The sequence below is a fragment of the Petromyzon marinus genome, chromosome 23 (genome assembly GCF_048934315.1).
Source record: "Petromyzon marinus isolate PM22_M1 ecotype Great Lakes invasive population chromosome 23, UKy_Petmar_22M1.pri1.0, whole genome shotgun sequence".
Lineage (NCBI taxonomy): Eukaryota > Metazoa > Chordata > Hyperoartia > Petromyzontiformes > Petromyzontidae > Petromyzon > Petromyzon marinus.
In genome coordinates this window covers 3690673-3705747 of record NC_133689.1, presented here as the reverse complement: position 1 = coordinate 3705747, position 15075 = coordinate 3690673, and the positions used below count along the sequence as shown (strand labels likewise).

Below are 15075 nucleotides of genomic sequence, written 5' to 3'. Positions count from 1 at the left end.
TAACGTTCTGACCCCGTGCCACCCACTAACGTTCTGACCCCGTGTCCCTCCTGAACATCTGTGAAAAAGAGCTTAATAGCTAATCGGACTCCTCCTGCAGTCTAAATAAACATCCTGATTATGATTATCGTGGGGTGGGGGGGGGAGGCAAATTGACAACACTGCATTCTCCCACCAATGCGGGGAGGCGCGTCACGCAAACCCAAGTCTCGCGAGATCCAAAACATCGCGAGAGTGGGCGTGACGTCACTCGCCGAGATCTCGCCGACGGGACAAGATGGAGTATTGCATCGGCATCCAGGGCAAGGACTTCGTGGCGGTTGCGGCCGACACAGTGAGCGCGCACAGCATCGTGGTGATGAAGCAAGGTGAGGGTTGCGCCCTTCGGCGAGATGTCGCCGCGGTTAATTTCTGTGGTTTTTTTATTTCGGGTTGTAAGCATGGTAGGGATGTGGCCCCGTGCGGCCTAGCGCGCCTAGGATTCTCGGATGGATTCGCTGCGGAGGTAGAAGCGCCTCGCCCGCCCCGGATCCTAGGAGAGGCCGATGGATCTCGCGGCCTAGCCTCCGTTGGATATGCATTTTAACTTTGTTTTAATTGTGTGGGGGGTCTTTTCAGTGCCTTATTAAACTATTGTGTTAAGATAAGTCAGATGCTGATACGTGTTTTAATTTGGGTGAAGTTCGGTGGTTTTAGTAAAGCATACTTTTACCGGAATGGATAAAACTCTTGGCCTGCATGACTTTTCATTTTAGAGAACGGGAGGACATGCGGACCAGAGCCGCTTTGTTTAAATGTAATCTTACGAACACTTTAAGTTAACACGAATATTGTTGTTATATTATTACATTGTTAGTACAATGTAATTCATAAATGTGTGTGTATACGTTTTGTGTTTATCTGTAAAAGATATTGGAACTAAACTACGTTTTGGTTCCATTGAATTAGATGACAGCTCATTGAGACAAACTTCCAGCTACGATGTTTTGCAGTACAGTGTTTTTTTTAAAGGTGTATATACGTTCTTTAGAATTTGAGTAGAGTTGGTGCCTGAGTGTGACAAACAAGGTGTTTAACAATGCCATGAGGTTAATACGATAGCCAGTGTTAAACCTATTCATTTAAATGTAGGCTATTAAGGTCAGCATGTGTGATTATTAATTTTAGAGGAAGAAATTTGAATAGAAATATGCTGACAAGGGACTGGGTTTAAACAGATATTTAGTCATGATTAATTTTAATACGTGATTATTTTAATACAGTGTATTCATATTCTATATTTGAAGCTTTCGTGACTGCAAGGATTCATATTCTTTGTTTTTTTTCAGTAAAGTCACGTAGGTAAAATAAAATAAATGAAAACAACTAAATTAAATCACGACGTTTCGGAGGCAACACAAGCTTCCGTCTTCAGGTGGAACAGTCACAGCAAAATAGCTGCATCAACCTTGAAACGTCGTGATTTAATTTAGTTTTCATTTATTTTATTTACCTATGTGACTTTACCGAAAAACCCTAAGAATATGTATTCATATGTTTAACTGTTAATGCTTGTATTTCAATGCTTTGTGTCTGTATCATTGAAAAACGAATCGATATTAAATGACAGCTTATGTTTTTCCCATAGTGCCTTGCATGACTCTTTCTATTGGTGGCTGCATGTCGGACAGGACTTTGTTAAAACCGAGCTGTACCAATACTGATTTGTCTTACTCAAAATAATGTAACTCGTACTGTGCGTCACATTTTTTTTGGAATATCCATTATAACATTCAGTGCCATTAAAACAAAGAATAATTGTTTACAATATGCAGTTATATTTTTCCAGTTATCTAACCTGTGACTGAGGATTCCATTCAGATTTTTTTAAATTAAATATTCGTTTTCTTTGGGTCTTTTGGTAATGCCACGTAGATATAACAAATAATAAAATAATAACAATATATATTCCCAGCAGCTCTCCCGCTATATTTTTCACCTGATGACGATTGCTTGTGTTGCGATCGAAACGTGATATTATTATTTTTATTATTTGTCCTATCTACGTGGCTTTACCGAAAGACCCAAAGAATATGAATTCCTGCAGTCGCGGAAGCTTTAAGTCAAGATTTAAATATTAACTGTTCGGCAAATGAGTTAATGAAATTGGAACATTTAAAAAGGTAGACAGTGGACCAACCTTTGTTTACCATATAAAACATTGCACAATTTTTTTAACCTAATCTCCAACGTTGCCCGCACTCAGACCAGGAGAAGATGTTCCGGCTAAGCGACCGCATCCTTCTGCTGTGCACGGGGGAGTCTGGAGACACGGTGCAGTTCGCCGAATACGTGCAGAAGAATGTGCAGCTCTACAAGATGAGGAATGGTGAGGGTGCGGGGAGAGATAGGGGCAGTCTGGGTTGCGTTATTAATCTTAGAATTTACTCTTAACTGACAAATTGTCTGGAAGAATTTACTCTAACTGACAAATTGTCTGAAATGTAAAGATCTTGTTTCAGTGACCGTAACAAAACCACGTCTTCGTTAACCTGTTAATTAATTGTTTAAATTTAGTGAAGTAATAATATAAAAATTATGATAAATTAGTAGATCAATTAGATAATTTTAAAAGGGAATCGTCTATCTTTTCCTTGTTATGATTGCATAGGTGAGTAAATGATGCAAAGATGAGAAAATTGGTATCAAAGTAAGGAATTGGCAAGGAGAATGTCAACTATAGTTAAAAACCAGCCAGGACCTGAAGATTATAAACACTTAGAAAATGGATATTGCAGTGTCAAAAGTGGAGACGTTTTAAATAAATTTACTCAATTCTCGCAGACATCCCATATTTCCAGAGATGCCTGTCTTCAGCAATTTAACACGGGAAGTGATCACAAGCTGGCATTGTGCAAGTTGAGCTTTAATGTTGCCAAAAAAAAGAGGACGAAGCTAATGGCAGGCAAGAACAAGATGGTTAAGATAACAAAAAATCTACTTTAGGAGGCAGGAGAATTTCGATTGTTCTCAGCAAACAGATTAAAATCCCTATAGAGGCAAAGTGATGAAATAGATGTCACCACTTGGAATTAATGAGATAACCAACGTTGTAATTGGCGGTGCAAGGGGTTGGAGCAGGTGGGGGAAAATAAAAAATGAGCGGAGGACGAGTTATCTAACACTACAAAATTCATGTTGAAGAAAGGCATGAAAAAGCTAGAAGATGTGAAAATGTAGAACATTTAATGGTATGAATCTATAAAATGTAGTGGTATGAATGTAGAACCGATAGTCATGTGAATCTGTAGTTTTTAAAGCAGTATGAATTATAATCTTGGGTGACGTGACTCTACAGAATCTATTGTGGTTTATATATAAGGAGTGCAATGCTATTCATCTACAGAACATTCATTGTTTTGAGTTTATATAGTCGATAGTGATATGTAAAATATAAAACATGGTGTGTAGCTAGATAATCCAGTGGTTTTATTGTATTGAATCTCAATTTAACATGTAGGCTTTGCGCCCAATATTATTCATGATAAAGGTTTTTGGATTAGATCGCGTAAATGTGTTGTTAACCCACCACCACCCTGCATAGCCAATTAGTAAGGTTTGTCGCATAAACAAAACGTGCCAATTAGTTACTACTTCAGCACACCTTTATGATGTATTGAATCTTTTAGTACGAATTGGAAAACACGCATTTTTATATGCATGATTGATTGAATATATCATGATTTTTTTCAACGAATTTTGATATTTGAATCATATCCCTAGTCATGGCATTTTCACAGCTATCACATTTGCAGTAGGAAAGAAACATTCAGTCGTCGTTGTGAACGGGGAAATATGTTTTCAGAATTATTGACATTTACAAACATTAATGTGCGTCTGTTAATTTTCCTCAACGGTAATGCAATGTTCAAGTCACGAACAACAATGAACAAGTGTGGACAGTAATACATACTTAGACGGTGTTTGTAAAAAAAATATTTCGACACGATGCTAAACCCACTGAGATTTATCGTTCCCACATGTGACCGGGTCACTTTGTCCTGGCAACATTTCCATGAGCTTACAACCGTGGTGCTAAGAATAGCATGCAACTTGGTTGTCCTGAAAAGTGTTTTTATTTTGATATGTCAATTGCAGTTAATTTATCCTTTTCATGCCCGTTTTTAAGTATTATTTATATTTCGCTGACATTTTTCACCAGAAAATTTTCATTTATATAAATTGTAGATTTTATTTATACATGACAATAACTGTTTCTGGATTAAACTTGCCTAATTGGTGATTTACTGTGCCACAATTGGGTCTTAATCATCTGCAATGATCTATCCTCTGTTGGCTGACAGCACACCCATCTGTCACCATCCCTCACAATACAGCAATCTATCTAGCACCATGGGTTTATTGAATTTATCTATCTCCTCAATGCAGTTATTCTTTGGCATATTTCCCACACTGGAGCATGGCAAAATGTATAAGTTGCATAGGTGTTAATATTTTAACACTTTAGAACTCTGTTTGTCTGTTTGACTTTGCTCTAAAGGACCAGATATCTATACCCATCAATATCGTGTTTACTTTAGTTCTTTTATACATGGGTTTAAACATAGTTATAAAATTACGTAATTGTACGTTCAAGTATATTATTTATATCATCCATTTGCTAAATCGAACCACCGCACAGAAATACATTGAAGTAAGGTTAAGGTTAGGTTTGCTCGAAGCAGAGCATGTTGGTGAACATCGCCTTTTTGTGTTTTGTAAGTTTCCATCACCAGCAGTTGAGCCTTTGAGACAGAGAGACTCGAGCTGCATTAACAGCTTTATGGCAAGCTTCCAGGAAGGTATTTCAGGCCAAAAGCCCGCTGCGGCCTGTCCGCCTTCACAAAGTGAGAAACGCGCGCACCGCGCTCCAGCTGGGAGCGGTTTAGGTCCCGCTGACGCCGTCATCTGTGCACGGGCGCGGATTAACGCATTCCCGCGCCTCCGCCGATCCCAGGGCGCACGTGCCTCGCTTCCCAGGCACACCGGAGCCCTGCCCATCTGTCATCTCGTTAAGCGGAGAGCCAGTAATCAGAATTAATAACTTCACACGTGCGCTAATAAGCCGTAATGACAGCTGAGAGCAAGCGCCGGCGTCGCTTATTCTCTCGTCACGATTCCCAGGTTTTATTAGCGACAACAACACATTTCAAATTGCGCAGCTCTGAACGTGCGCTCACTGCGCGTTGAGTTTTGAGAGATACCCCCGCTGCCGCGCCGCCCCCCTCCCCCCCCCACCCCCTTTTTTATTTGATTTGTTAAATGCGTTTCTGTCTTCTGTGTTTGGCCCCAGGATATGAGCTGTCACCGACTGCTGCAGCAAACTTCACACGCCGAAACCTGGCCGACTACCTACGCAGCAGGGTGGGTCCCTCGCCGACCGCCGCTGCCAAACGCCGAAAAATTCTCATAAATTGTGAATCGCTGGTTTGGCAAGGCCCGGTTCGCATTCTGCGGGACGACGAGCCGTTTTTTTTTTGTTTTAAAGTATGCTTGCTCGACGCTTATCAAAGGACCTTTTTTCTCACGCATCCATCACCTGTCTTTGGCATCGCAGCGATGGTACCTTGTTGGCGTTTTTAAATGTGTGCATTAATCACGCTGTTGGGGTGATTAAGTGATTCATTAATTTAATGTTTGATTTGTGTTTAAAAAAAAAAAGTGCAGGTTATGATCTCAACGAACTATATTTTTTACATTTCTTGTTGAGGCACATCTTTCAGTTATGTCACTGGTCTTGAAGGTGTGGGCTGGTAGCATATCCACTTCAAATGTTATCAACCATCACATGAATGTTAAATTGAACAATTTAGTCTGCGCTATAAAGTTCTGCATAGCGCATTACCCTTTAAGAATGTCAATTGCTCCTTTATCCTCCCTTCCACAACCCCCTGCAAATTGATCATGATTGAGGGTCAATTCTATTTAAGAATTTTTTTATATCGCTTATACTGTTGTCTGTCTTGTATGTTGTCTTGTTTTCCCATTCGGGTGAATATAACATTTGCGTATAGTTTTCCAAAATCATTAACGGTGCACGCTTACATGGCATTGCTAAACAAAGGTGAATTGACAACTGACGTGCAATAGTAAGTTCTGTTGCATTGTTAGCTATGATCTACCGTGAACTCCTACCGACTTTTGTTATTCGTGTTAACCTTCCGAAAGCCTACGTGTTAAACTGTGTTAAACTTCATTAAACTCCCGTTGGCTGCGCACAGAAAGCGGTGTTTTTGGCACTCGCTTGGAGTTAGCTCGCATTGCCCGGTTGGAACAGGACGGTGACACGGTTAGATGGTTGGCTGGTCATCTGGATGTACAGATGAGTCTCTGCACGATTGCGGTGACCTGACAGAATGACTGATAGAGACCCCAACGGTCTGAAGGGGAGGGGGGCTCAGACGGAAGATCCTTGGCATTTCACGGCACACCAGCGGTTTCTCCAAAATCGCAAGCGGGCAGGCCGTGCTGGGTGGCCCGCGCTCTACATGGAGATGATAACAGATGTGAGGCTGGAGTAGTCTTGGCAGCCTTCACAACATGCCAAAAAATCTTATCATTTTAGCTGTTTTTTTTTTCCTGAATAGATTAATTCCAACGTTCCTTGGCACAAATTTGTCCGTCGACTTGTACGCTGTCTCCTGATGGATGTGCGGCAGGGGGTTAATGAGCAATGGCAGTGGGGCTCACGTGAGTGAGGGGATGTGGTGCTCGCTTGGCCGCGAACGTTGAAAATCGTGGTTGCCGCTAACGCGTTGTGGGGGTCCGGTGACAATCCTATGAACACCGGGGCCCACTATGTACTTAAAAATGTTTTCACATCTTTGAAAGAGCACTTGAAATGTGAACGTGGAATGCCTTTATTTACAGCACTTGCAGAATGTACGACGTAATTTTGTATTCTGCTGGTCTTTCGGTAAAGTCACGTGACTTACCGAAAGACCCAAAGAATATTAATTCCTGCAGTCACGAAAGCTTTCAGTCAAGTTGTAATTTTGATTCAGCTATTGGCATAATTTCATGAGACGTAAAAAAAAAAATTCCGTTTAGGACCATCACGGTGAAGCAATGTGTCGGCGGATGTTGAAGGGCGCAGGAAGATAATGCCACTCCACTTCTGAAGTCGTTTTCTTCGGCCTCTTTTTTTATTCCCTGCAATGAATTTTGCACGTCAGTCAAACAATTATTTTATTCTAGAACCGAAACAATAAACAGACTATGCAAGTGAAAACCAAATATTCATGAATAAAATGTTGTACGCAACCGTTGGTGATTGTGCTGAGATGTAAATTCATGACACTTAAACCTTGTTTAATCACATCTCGTGGAAACTGGACGATCGCAATCAGAATTTTTTTTTTATTTGAGAAGTCAGATTAGAACGCTGGCCCAATTTCACTGGCACGACGTTAATCTCTCGAGTCATCCAGCCACTTCTGAATGCACTTGGAGATCAGAGAGTAGTGTCCATTATTCTCATCTCACAAATCCTATGCGATATCTATGATAGCGACTGTCCAAGTTGTGCCAATCTAAATGTGTTGCCAGCCTTGCAAGCTGCACACCACGCTTCTTGATAGCACCCACTGATTTGGTTTCTTTTACTTTCTTTTCAATGCCCCCGGTTTTATTCTGATTAATGCTAGCGGTGTAATGTCAGTCATCCGTCGATAATTCTCCATCTTCCCAGAAACGGGGCACAGGAGCGGATATCGCAGAAATGTTACACCTCCCCCACAGGTTCCGTCAAATGACCTCCGGGTCCACTTAATAAAAAGGGGAGCCTCCTTGATTTGGTTTGTTGGCCTCGCGGTGTCTTCCCTGCCCCGTGTTTGCGCGAGTGCAGACCCCGTACCACGTGAACCTCTTGCTTGCTGGGTACGAGGAGAGCGAGGGGCCATCCCTCTTCTACATGGACTACCTGTCCTCCATGGTGCGGGTGCCGTTTGCGGCGCACGGCTACGGGGCGGCCCTCACCATCACCATCCTGGACCGACACTACCACCCCGGTGAGTGCCGCCCCCTCGGACGGTTAATATCGTCGTCGTCATCGTCAGTCGGCCATGATCTGTCCACAGCTGGATCAAGGCCTCTGTTTAAGGGTAGTCCAGATCGAGCCCAGTTTTTCCCCCCTTCATTGGGCCCTGCTGCAGCACACTCGGGCTGTTGTTTTTTTCGAAGTAATTTCTGTTTCCCGTTCTGTGAGCGGCGCTTCGTACCGGGCTCGCGTTGAGTTGTAATAAAAATAAAAAAGGAATAGGTCCTCCATTTCGACAATCGATGTGTAGCTCTTGCGCATGAGCTCATCGTATAACTCCCTCTCTCCCTCCTTGGTGGACATAACGTATTGGGATTCGTGGACGATTTTTGTTAATGCCCGTTGTACAAGTGGGGAAAAAAATCTGCGGAAATTATGTATTTGCAAGGGCGGAAACACCCAAAGCTCCACGCAGATATTCAAGAATCCATTGCTGTATTGCCATATTCTGGCCACCTCAGCACAAGCATGCAGTATATCTGGTATTCCCAGGCAGCCTCCTATCACGGTACTAACTGTGATTTGGGAGCGTCTGAGAACTAACAATCGGCCACTCGCAGGGGGAAATTGTTCAATTGTAAGATGACATTGTTGGGAATTAAAGGACTCGTGGTAGGGGGTGGGATTGAGGGGCATTATGAAGTTGTCACCTATGGCACGTCTCATTCGTTACCAGTCTACATATTTAGACCTTGAACGATTTGCGAAAATGTGATGATTTGTCGCAATTATGGGTCACGCTTTCATTCAGCAGATGATTATTTGTTTTGTCGTGCAGTGTTGGTGAAATCTTTTGGCTTCAGGGGTTCCACGAACCAGCCACACGCAGTATATGCGACTCAAAAAATGCTTAATTCTCACACGCGCAGTGCAGTGCATCTGTCACGAGCATAACAACGCATAACAACGTGTCATGGAATCGTTGCATGCCTACAAAGTATCCTTATGCATTGCCATAAGGTCTGTGTAAATATGATTTATTGTATTGGTGTTGTTTTACACCGTGCTTCGTTCAAAATTAAATGCTCCATAATGGGGATGCAAGCAATCGAACGTGCCAAATTATATATTTCACATTGCGAGCTTTATAAACGTATATAAGAGAACATCTATAAACTCAACCGCTGCAAGGTCTTCCTGGTCTCCTCACAGCAGGGGGAGCAGAGAGGCCCCCTTAATGACGCTGGGAGTCTTGGGATTCGGTGGACATTGCCCGGGGCTCAGAGTGCCAAACTAGGCACTTCTCCCGAAATGTAGTGAATTGTTATTTTGTTTCGTTAGGTCCGTGATTTTTTTCTTCTTCTTCCAACCGCAGTTCTAAAGGCCCACCCACAGGCCAATATTGCCGGCAAGTTGCTCTAATCAGCGGATGCGTGCGATATTCGTTACGCTGAGCTTTACCAATCAATTGACGCGCTGTCTATATAAAAAAAAAATTACAATAATAAAACTTCCAAAGAGGTGGACTGTCGTGGCTTCGCGCGGAGCGGAGTTGAAGAGCGCTCCCATCAAGTGGTGCAACTCGTCCACCGTGGCCCTGGCCGACAGCTCACATATACGCTTACCGACAATTTTTTTCCGGCCAACCGTGCACTTCCCTTATCGCCCTTGCCACTGGTTTATTAAGAGAAGCGCCTAATGAAGGCAAGCCCCTCTGGGGGGAGGCCACTAACGGTGGCTGTGATGTTGGTGATTAAGCCGCAGACAGTCCGCAGAATTAATTAAGAGCCGAGCTATTGCCGTCTTCCCGGCCGACGTGACGTAAAGCAGTGTTTAAACGCGACCATTGCCGAGCTTACGCGATCAACTGTGTGCCACGACGATAAAGATTTTTCACGATGCGGATATCTGCGCGCGCTCCCGCGACGTGTATTTGAGCTCATTAAAACGTACGCGCGTACGTACTTAAGAACAACCGGATGGGGGGGGGGAGGTGGTGGGAGGCAAATCAAAGCGGCGTTTTTTTAAACGGACGCAAGCCGCCGCTCCCGTTGCTACGCGCGTTCGCGGCACGCGCCAGGACGCGCGAGCGTACCCAGTGCGCACGCACATGCGCGGGGGGGCGCGCATGGAGAGAGAGAGAGCGGGCGAGGAATGCGCGAGGAAAGCGGCAGACAGAGGCATCTCGCCTCTGCAGCCAGCACCCCGCTGGCATGACTAGAGCTCCTACTGCTTTTCATTAGCCCCCCCTATCACATAAAGAGCCGGCCTCAGCCCATAATGTGCTTAAGCATCGGTCGGGCAAGCGGGGCAGGCGGGCGGGGACCGGCTTTCCATACGACGGGGCAGTTAATGTTGCGCGCAGGCTATAAAGAGAATGCACAAGTGCTGCTAGAGTTATCAATAGGCATTGATCACTGTGCGGGTTCTGTTTTTGCTAATGATGATGTTCTTATAGACTTGATGTTGTTGTCGTTTTAGACTTGACCCGGGAGGAGGCAGTTGAGATTCTGCAGAAATGTGCTCAAGAGGTAATGTGTGGTTTTGCATGGTGAATCTCGAACCAACGTCAACAATGCCTGGCAATAGGAAAATATATACAGTAGTTGTTTAATGTTCTGCAAAATGACTCCCACCGCCCCTTAATGTTTAACTCCTAAGCAAACATTTCTCTTCCCCCAATATCCACCGTCCTAATTGGCAATCACTTATCACAGTCAGAGAGATTTCATCAAGCGTTGCTGCCTGTCACTTTCTAGACCCCTTGGTCAAATGTTTATATCGTTATCTTTATTGCCATTAATATTTTTGTCAGCATTTGTTGCTGAGTATTTGTCGTTAACTGTACCCTAACGGAGGTTTAGATGAACTCTGGCCGCAGTGGAAAAACCCTACGTGAGGGTTTAATGTTTTTTTCCCTCTGTTGCCCGTGAGCGAACATCGGGTGCAGAGTAGCCACATTCCTCCTTTGACTTCCGGTTCACAACTCGGGGCAACAGCGTTTAATTGGGCCGTTGCGGCACATAGCACGCAGCCAACATCTAATAAACACAACGTACTTTAATGATGTCGCCGCTGTACTTGGTCGTAGGCATGGCTCTGGCAGTGTGATAAATTATCATGATTCCGGGGGGGGGGGGGGGTGTGGGGCCAAACTGCCCCCATCGTTTGTCCTCGCGTGTTCTCTGCCGTACGTTTTCTTTATTTTTTTTGTCCCCGTTCCACTGGCCCAAAGGCACAGTATGATTTGCATGTTATCTTAAAGTCGATTATTACACGCGCGCGATTCAATCCGCGTATCGTGGCAGTGCAAGAATCGGTTGCGGTTTGTGAATCGTTTACCTTGCCCGCTCATTAGCCAATGATTTTTTGGCGCTGACGTGGTGAAGCCTCTGTGTTTTCTTGGTACCCAGGGCGGAAGTGTGGGACTTTAGTTGGTTACCTTGCAAACGTACACGGATCCAGCTTTCAAGCGTGCGGCTCCCTGCCTGAACCAGCCGGCAATTTTCACCGTCACTTTTTTGCTCAAGAGTTACGGACACTAATCAAGCGTGCTCGCACAAATTGGGGGTGGCTTTTGTGCCCTGCGCTAACGTGTCACGGGCGACTGGCCTGCGACCATCTGCTGCGTTCGTGTGACCCGCACTGCCCCGCCGTGTTATGTTTATATATTTATTTTTTTATATTTACCCAACTCTTCCCCCGTTTGCGCGTGCCCGAGCGCAGATGCACAAGCGCTTCCTGGTGAACCTGCCGGCGTTCACCGTGCGCATCGTCGACCAGGGTGGGGTGCACGACCTGCCGACCATCAGGGCGAGCGCGGCGCCCTTCAAGGAGCTGCCAGGGGTGGTGGCCGAACTCCCCAAGGCGACCGCGTAGTGCGACGTGCGCTATCCACCGACGGGGGGCGGGGGGGGAATATCAAACGAGCGCCAGTGATATCGCCCCATCAGCGACGCGATTTCCACTGTTGTCCCGAATTTCGTTATCTAGATATTCCAGTCGGTTGAAGTGACGGGATGGGAGGAGGGCAGGGGGGGGGAAACAGTTATTGTTTTGAAGGCTTTTTTGTGTCGTAAATTTGTCAAGCGCTGATCGTAAAATAAACGGTAGCTTTCATTTTTGTCCTAACGATGTACGGGGCTTGCTCCTCACCTCTTTCACCCCCCCCACCTCACCCGCGTGTCCACCCACTTCCTGACACGTGCCGCCGCTTCCCTCCCTCGTCTGTCTGCCCATCACAAAACTAGTTTCAGATGTCGCTTGCAGCGCTGCTGGTATTTTTGGGGCCGGCTCGCCGCTTGGCTGCGCACCACCGTCAGCGTTTTGTGCGGGGAGGGGGTGGAGGAGGGTGGCGGGGGGATGGCGGCGGTGGGCTGTGGGCAGTATCGCGCTCGCCGATGAATGATCCGACGCGACGTCGAAGTGTCCGTCAATTTTAGCGCGAGCGACGAAACCGGCATCTGCGCATAGCTTTCGATTTACTTGCGGTTAATTTGAATTTTCTTTTCCCATCTCTTCCCAACCGGTTTTATTTTTCTCCCTTTGCGTCGCCTGCCTGCGAATAACTGCGACGATCTTTGCCGGAAAAATAAATAAATCCCCGCACCCGCCGCCTCCCTCCACCGTGTTTGAAGAGTACAGCTGTGAAGCCGAGTTAGCGCCGCTGCGCCTGATTGTGGCCAGCGCTGACGCCGCTCCCCCCCCTCCCGTTAATGCCATCATCAAACCTCTCCACGCCCTTTTGGCCCCGGCGCGCATAAAACGAGAGAGAGAGAGACCGCGCGCTCGCGTGCGGTGATGTACCGCCCGCTATCAAGTGGAAATGGGAGCACCAAAGAGGTAGCGTTTGCTCCATTACGACCCCTTAACGCATATTACTGCATTATGCGATATTCCAGAACTGTAGTAATATCGCCTGGATATTGCCGGTTGAGAAGGGGCCCTGGTAATGGCACACTATTAACGCAGATCCCATGATGGCGAAATAGCCCCAGCTTCATCTCGGCTCTTGGGTTTTTTTATTGCATATGTGTTTTTCACACAACCTCGCCGCCCCCCCCCCCTCCACCTTTATTTTTTTTATTATCATCGCCACACTTATGTAGTTGCTTGCGTGCAATGCTGGCGGTTTAGTGGCTCCGCTGAAATGAACCAATATGTACGCCGCTGGATATTTTAATGGCGGTAAGTAATGGCGTGCTCGGCACTTCATTACAGACGCGTGGCTGTCCGTGGTGGCGAAGCTGTGTGTTTGTGAGCGTGTACGTATAAAGTGTATGTGTACACGTGTGAATGAGCTTGCGGTTGTGTTGACTTGAGCATGTATGTGTGAATGGTATTAGTGCGTGTATATATTTATGCAACTATATGTATATTTGTGCAAGTGTGTGCGGGTAAATGTGGGTGTTGTATGTGTTTGAGTGATTATGGGGGAGTGGTAATGTAGTGGACCGCTAATCCAGTGTTCCGAGTTTGATTTATGCTCACGGCCAACATTGGTGACATCTGAATTGGTCCTGTGCCTCTCCTACATCGACTTGGCCGTAAATGAGTACTTGGTATGCCATCTAACCCACAAAAACATCTTATGGATGATATTGATCGCGAAAGCCTACGTGTTAAACTTGGTGCGGTGTGTAAACATCACCACTGGGGAGACGAAGGCAAACGATGTGGCGCTGGCCACACACCTTCAAGAGTGTGTGCCTTTCTTTGCTTTCATCGGTGCTCCTGAAAAGCACTTTCCCAAATAAGCCGGTGTAGGCGATACGGGACATCTTTGAATGCGTCTGAGAGAATGAAATGGTGGGTGTGCAAGTGTGTGTAAGTGTGTGTGGGGAGCGGTAGTGTAGCGGTTAGCGCGCTGCGCTATGAACCTGGCGACCCGGGTTCGATTCCCGCTCACGGCCAACACCAGTGACGATTATCTGAACCGGTCCCGGGCCTCCCCTAGGTCGACTCAGCCTCAAATGTGTACCTGGTATGGTGTGTAAACGTTGCCACTAGGGAGACAAAGGCGGTCGAGTGTGGTGTTGGCCACTCACCCCCTTGTGTACCGTTCCGGCCTTTATAGGTGCTCGCTAACAGCACTTGCCCCTACAGTCTGTTCAGGCTATATGGGGGATCTTTTTGTAAGTGTGTGTGTGCGCGCACAACAGTACGCGTGGTGTTGGTGTGTGTGCCACGAGTACGACAAATCCTTAGAGTCTCCTCCATAGGTGATTTTCAGTTGGCCTCCCTGTTCCTGTGAACGTATTTTCTCCCATCTCTGGTCAGTGCCGAGGCAAACCAACTCTCGCACACGGGCAATCGTTAATGCATGCAAATGGTAGCCGCCAACAGGGGTCGCGCAGAAAAAACAAACTTTTAATAACATTGGCAACGGCAGCGCTGGAAAAGTGAAATGGCAAAAACAATTGAAAGGACCGAGGTCCACTGTGTGCGGAGTAACTAGCTCAAATGAGTAATTTTCCTCATTGGGCAACTAATTCTAGCTCTAACCAACTACCCAACCAACCGCTCGTACTACATGCGGATCTAGAAACTTACAAAGGAATGGGGTGAGAGTGGTGCCCTGAAATTCCAAGATTTTTAAATAAGACCCTTTGTTAATAATACAACCCTTTAACGAGTTTTTTTCTCCGTGGTAAAAGTCAATAAAATGCCAACGTTCAGGGTCTCGAGGTGAGCGGGGAGGGGTTATATTGCCCTACCCCTTGAATCTACCACTGACTCGTACTCCCTCTACCCTTCAAACCCACGAGCCAACCAGCTACGAGTGCTAAGCCTCCTGCTGACTCTCCACCTCTTGACCAGGGTCCTCTGCATTATTTTATTTTGTGAACGTTTAATTTTTGTTTTTGACAAAAAAACTAAACTTTTTGTTTGTACCAGGTAAGGCCCACTGAGCTATGAAACTTTTTTGAGAAGCGACCTGGCCACAAATGAGAGCTTAACGAAGTGGCTCATCACGTGGAAATGTTTAGTAGTCGTACTCGAAAAACGAATGTCCATAAATGTGGAGGGAAAAACCGGAGGAAGAATCCACGTGGGGG

General features: G+C 45.6%; 1 protein-coding gene across 1 annotated transcript; it reads left to right on the top strand.

Moving 5' to 3' along the window:
- Positions 1-215: 215 nt before the first annotated feature.
- Positions 216-12630, top strand: PSMB2 (proteasome 20S subunit beta 2). Its single transcript, XM_032959454.2, has 6 exons — positions 216-368; positions 2246-2368; positions 5333-5403; positions 7886-8048; positions 10499-10548; positions 11744-12630. Exons 1-6 carry the CDS (start codon positions 278-280, stop codon positions 11894-11896), a joined length of 651 nt encoding a protein of 216 aa, XP_032815345.1. The 5' UTR covers positions 216-277; the 3' UTR covers positions 11897-12630.
- Positions 12631-15075: the final 2445 nt, after the last annotated feature.

Bases quoted from the DNA above. Each gene is read 5' to 3' on its own strand.
- PSMB2 (XM_032959454.2), top strand. From the start codon at position 278: ATGGAGTATTGCATCGGCATCCAGGGCAAGGACTTCGTGGCGGTTGCG. The intron at 2,369-5,332 runs GTGAGGGTGCGG...GTTTGGCCCCAG, and splicing joins GCTCTACAAGATGAGGAATG to GATATGAGCTGTCACCGACT. The intron at 8,049-10,498 runs GTGAGTGCCGCC...TTGTCGTTTTAG, and splicing joins GGACCGACACTACCACCCCG to ACTTGACCCGGGAGGAGGCA.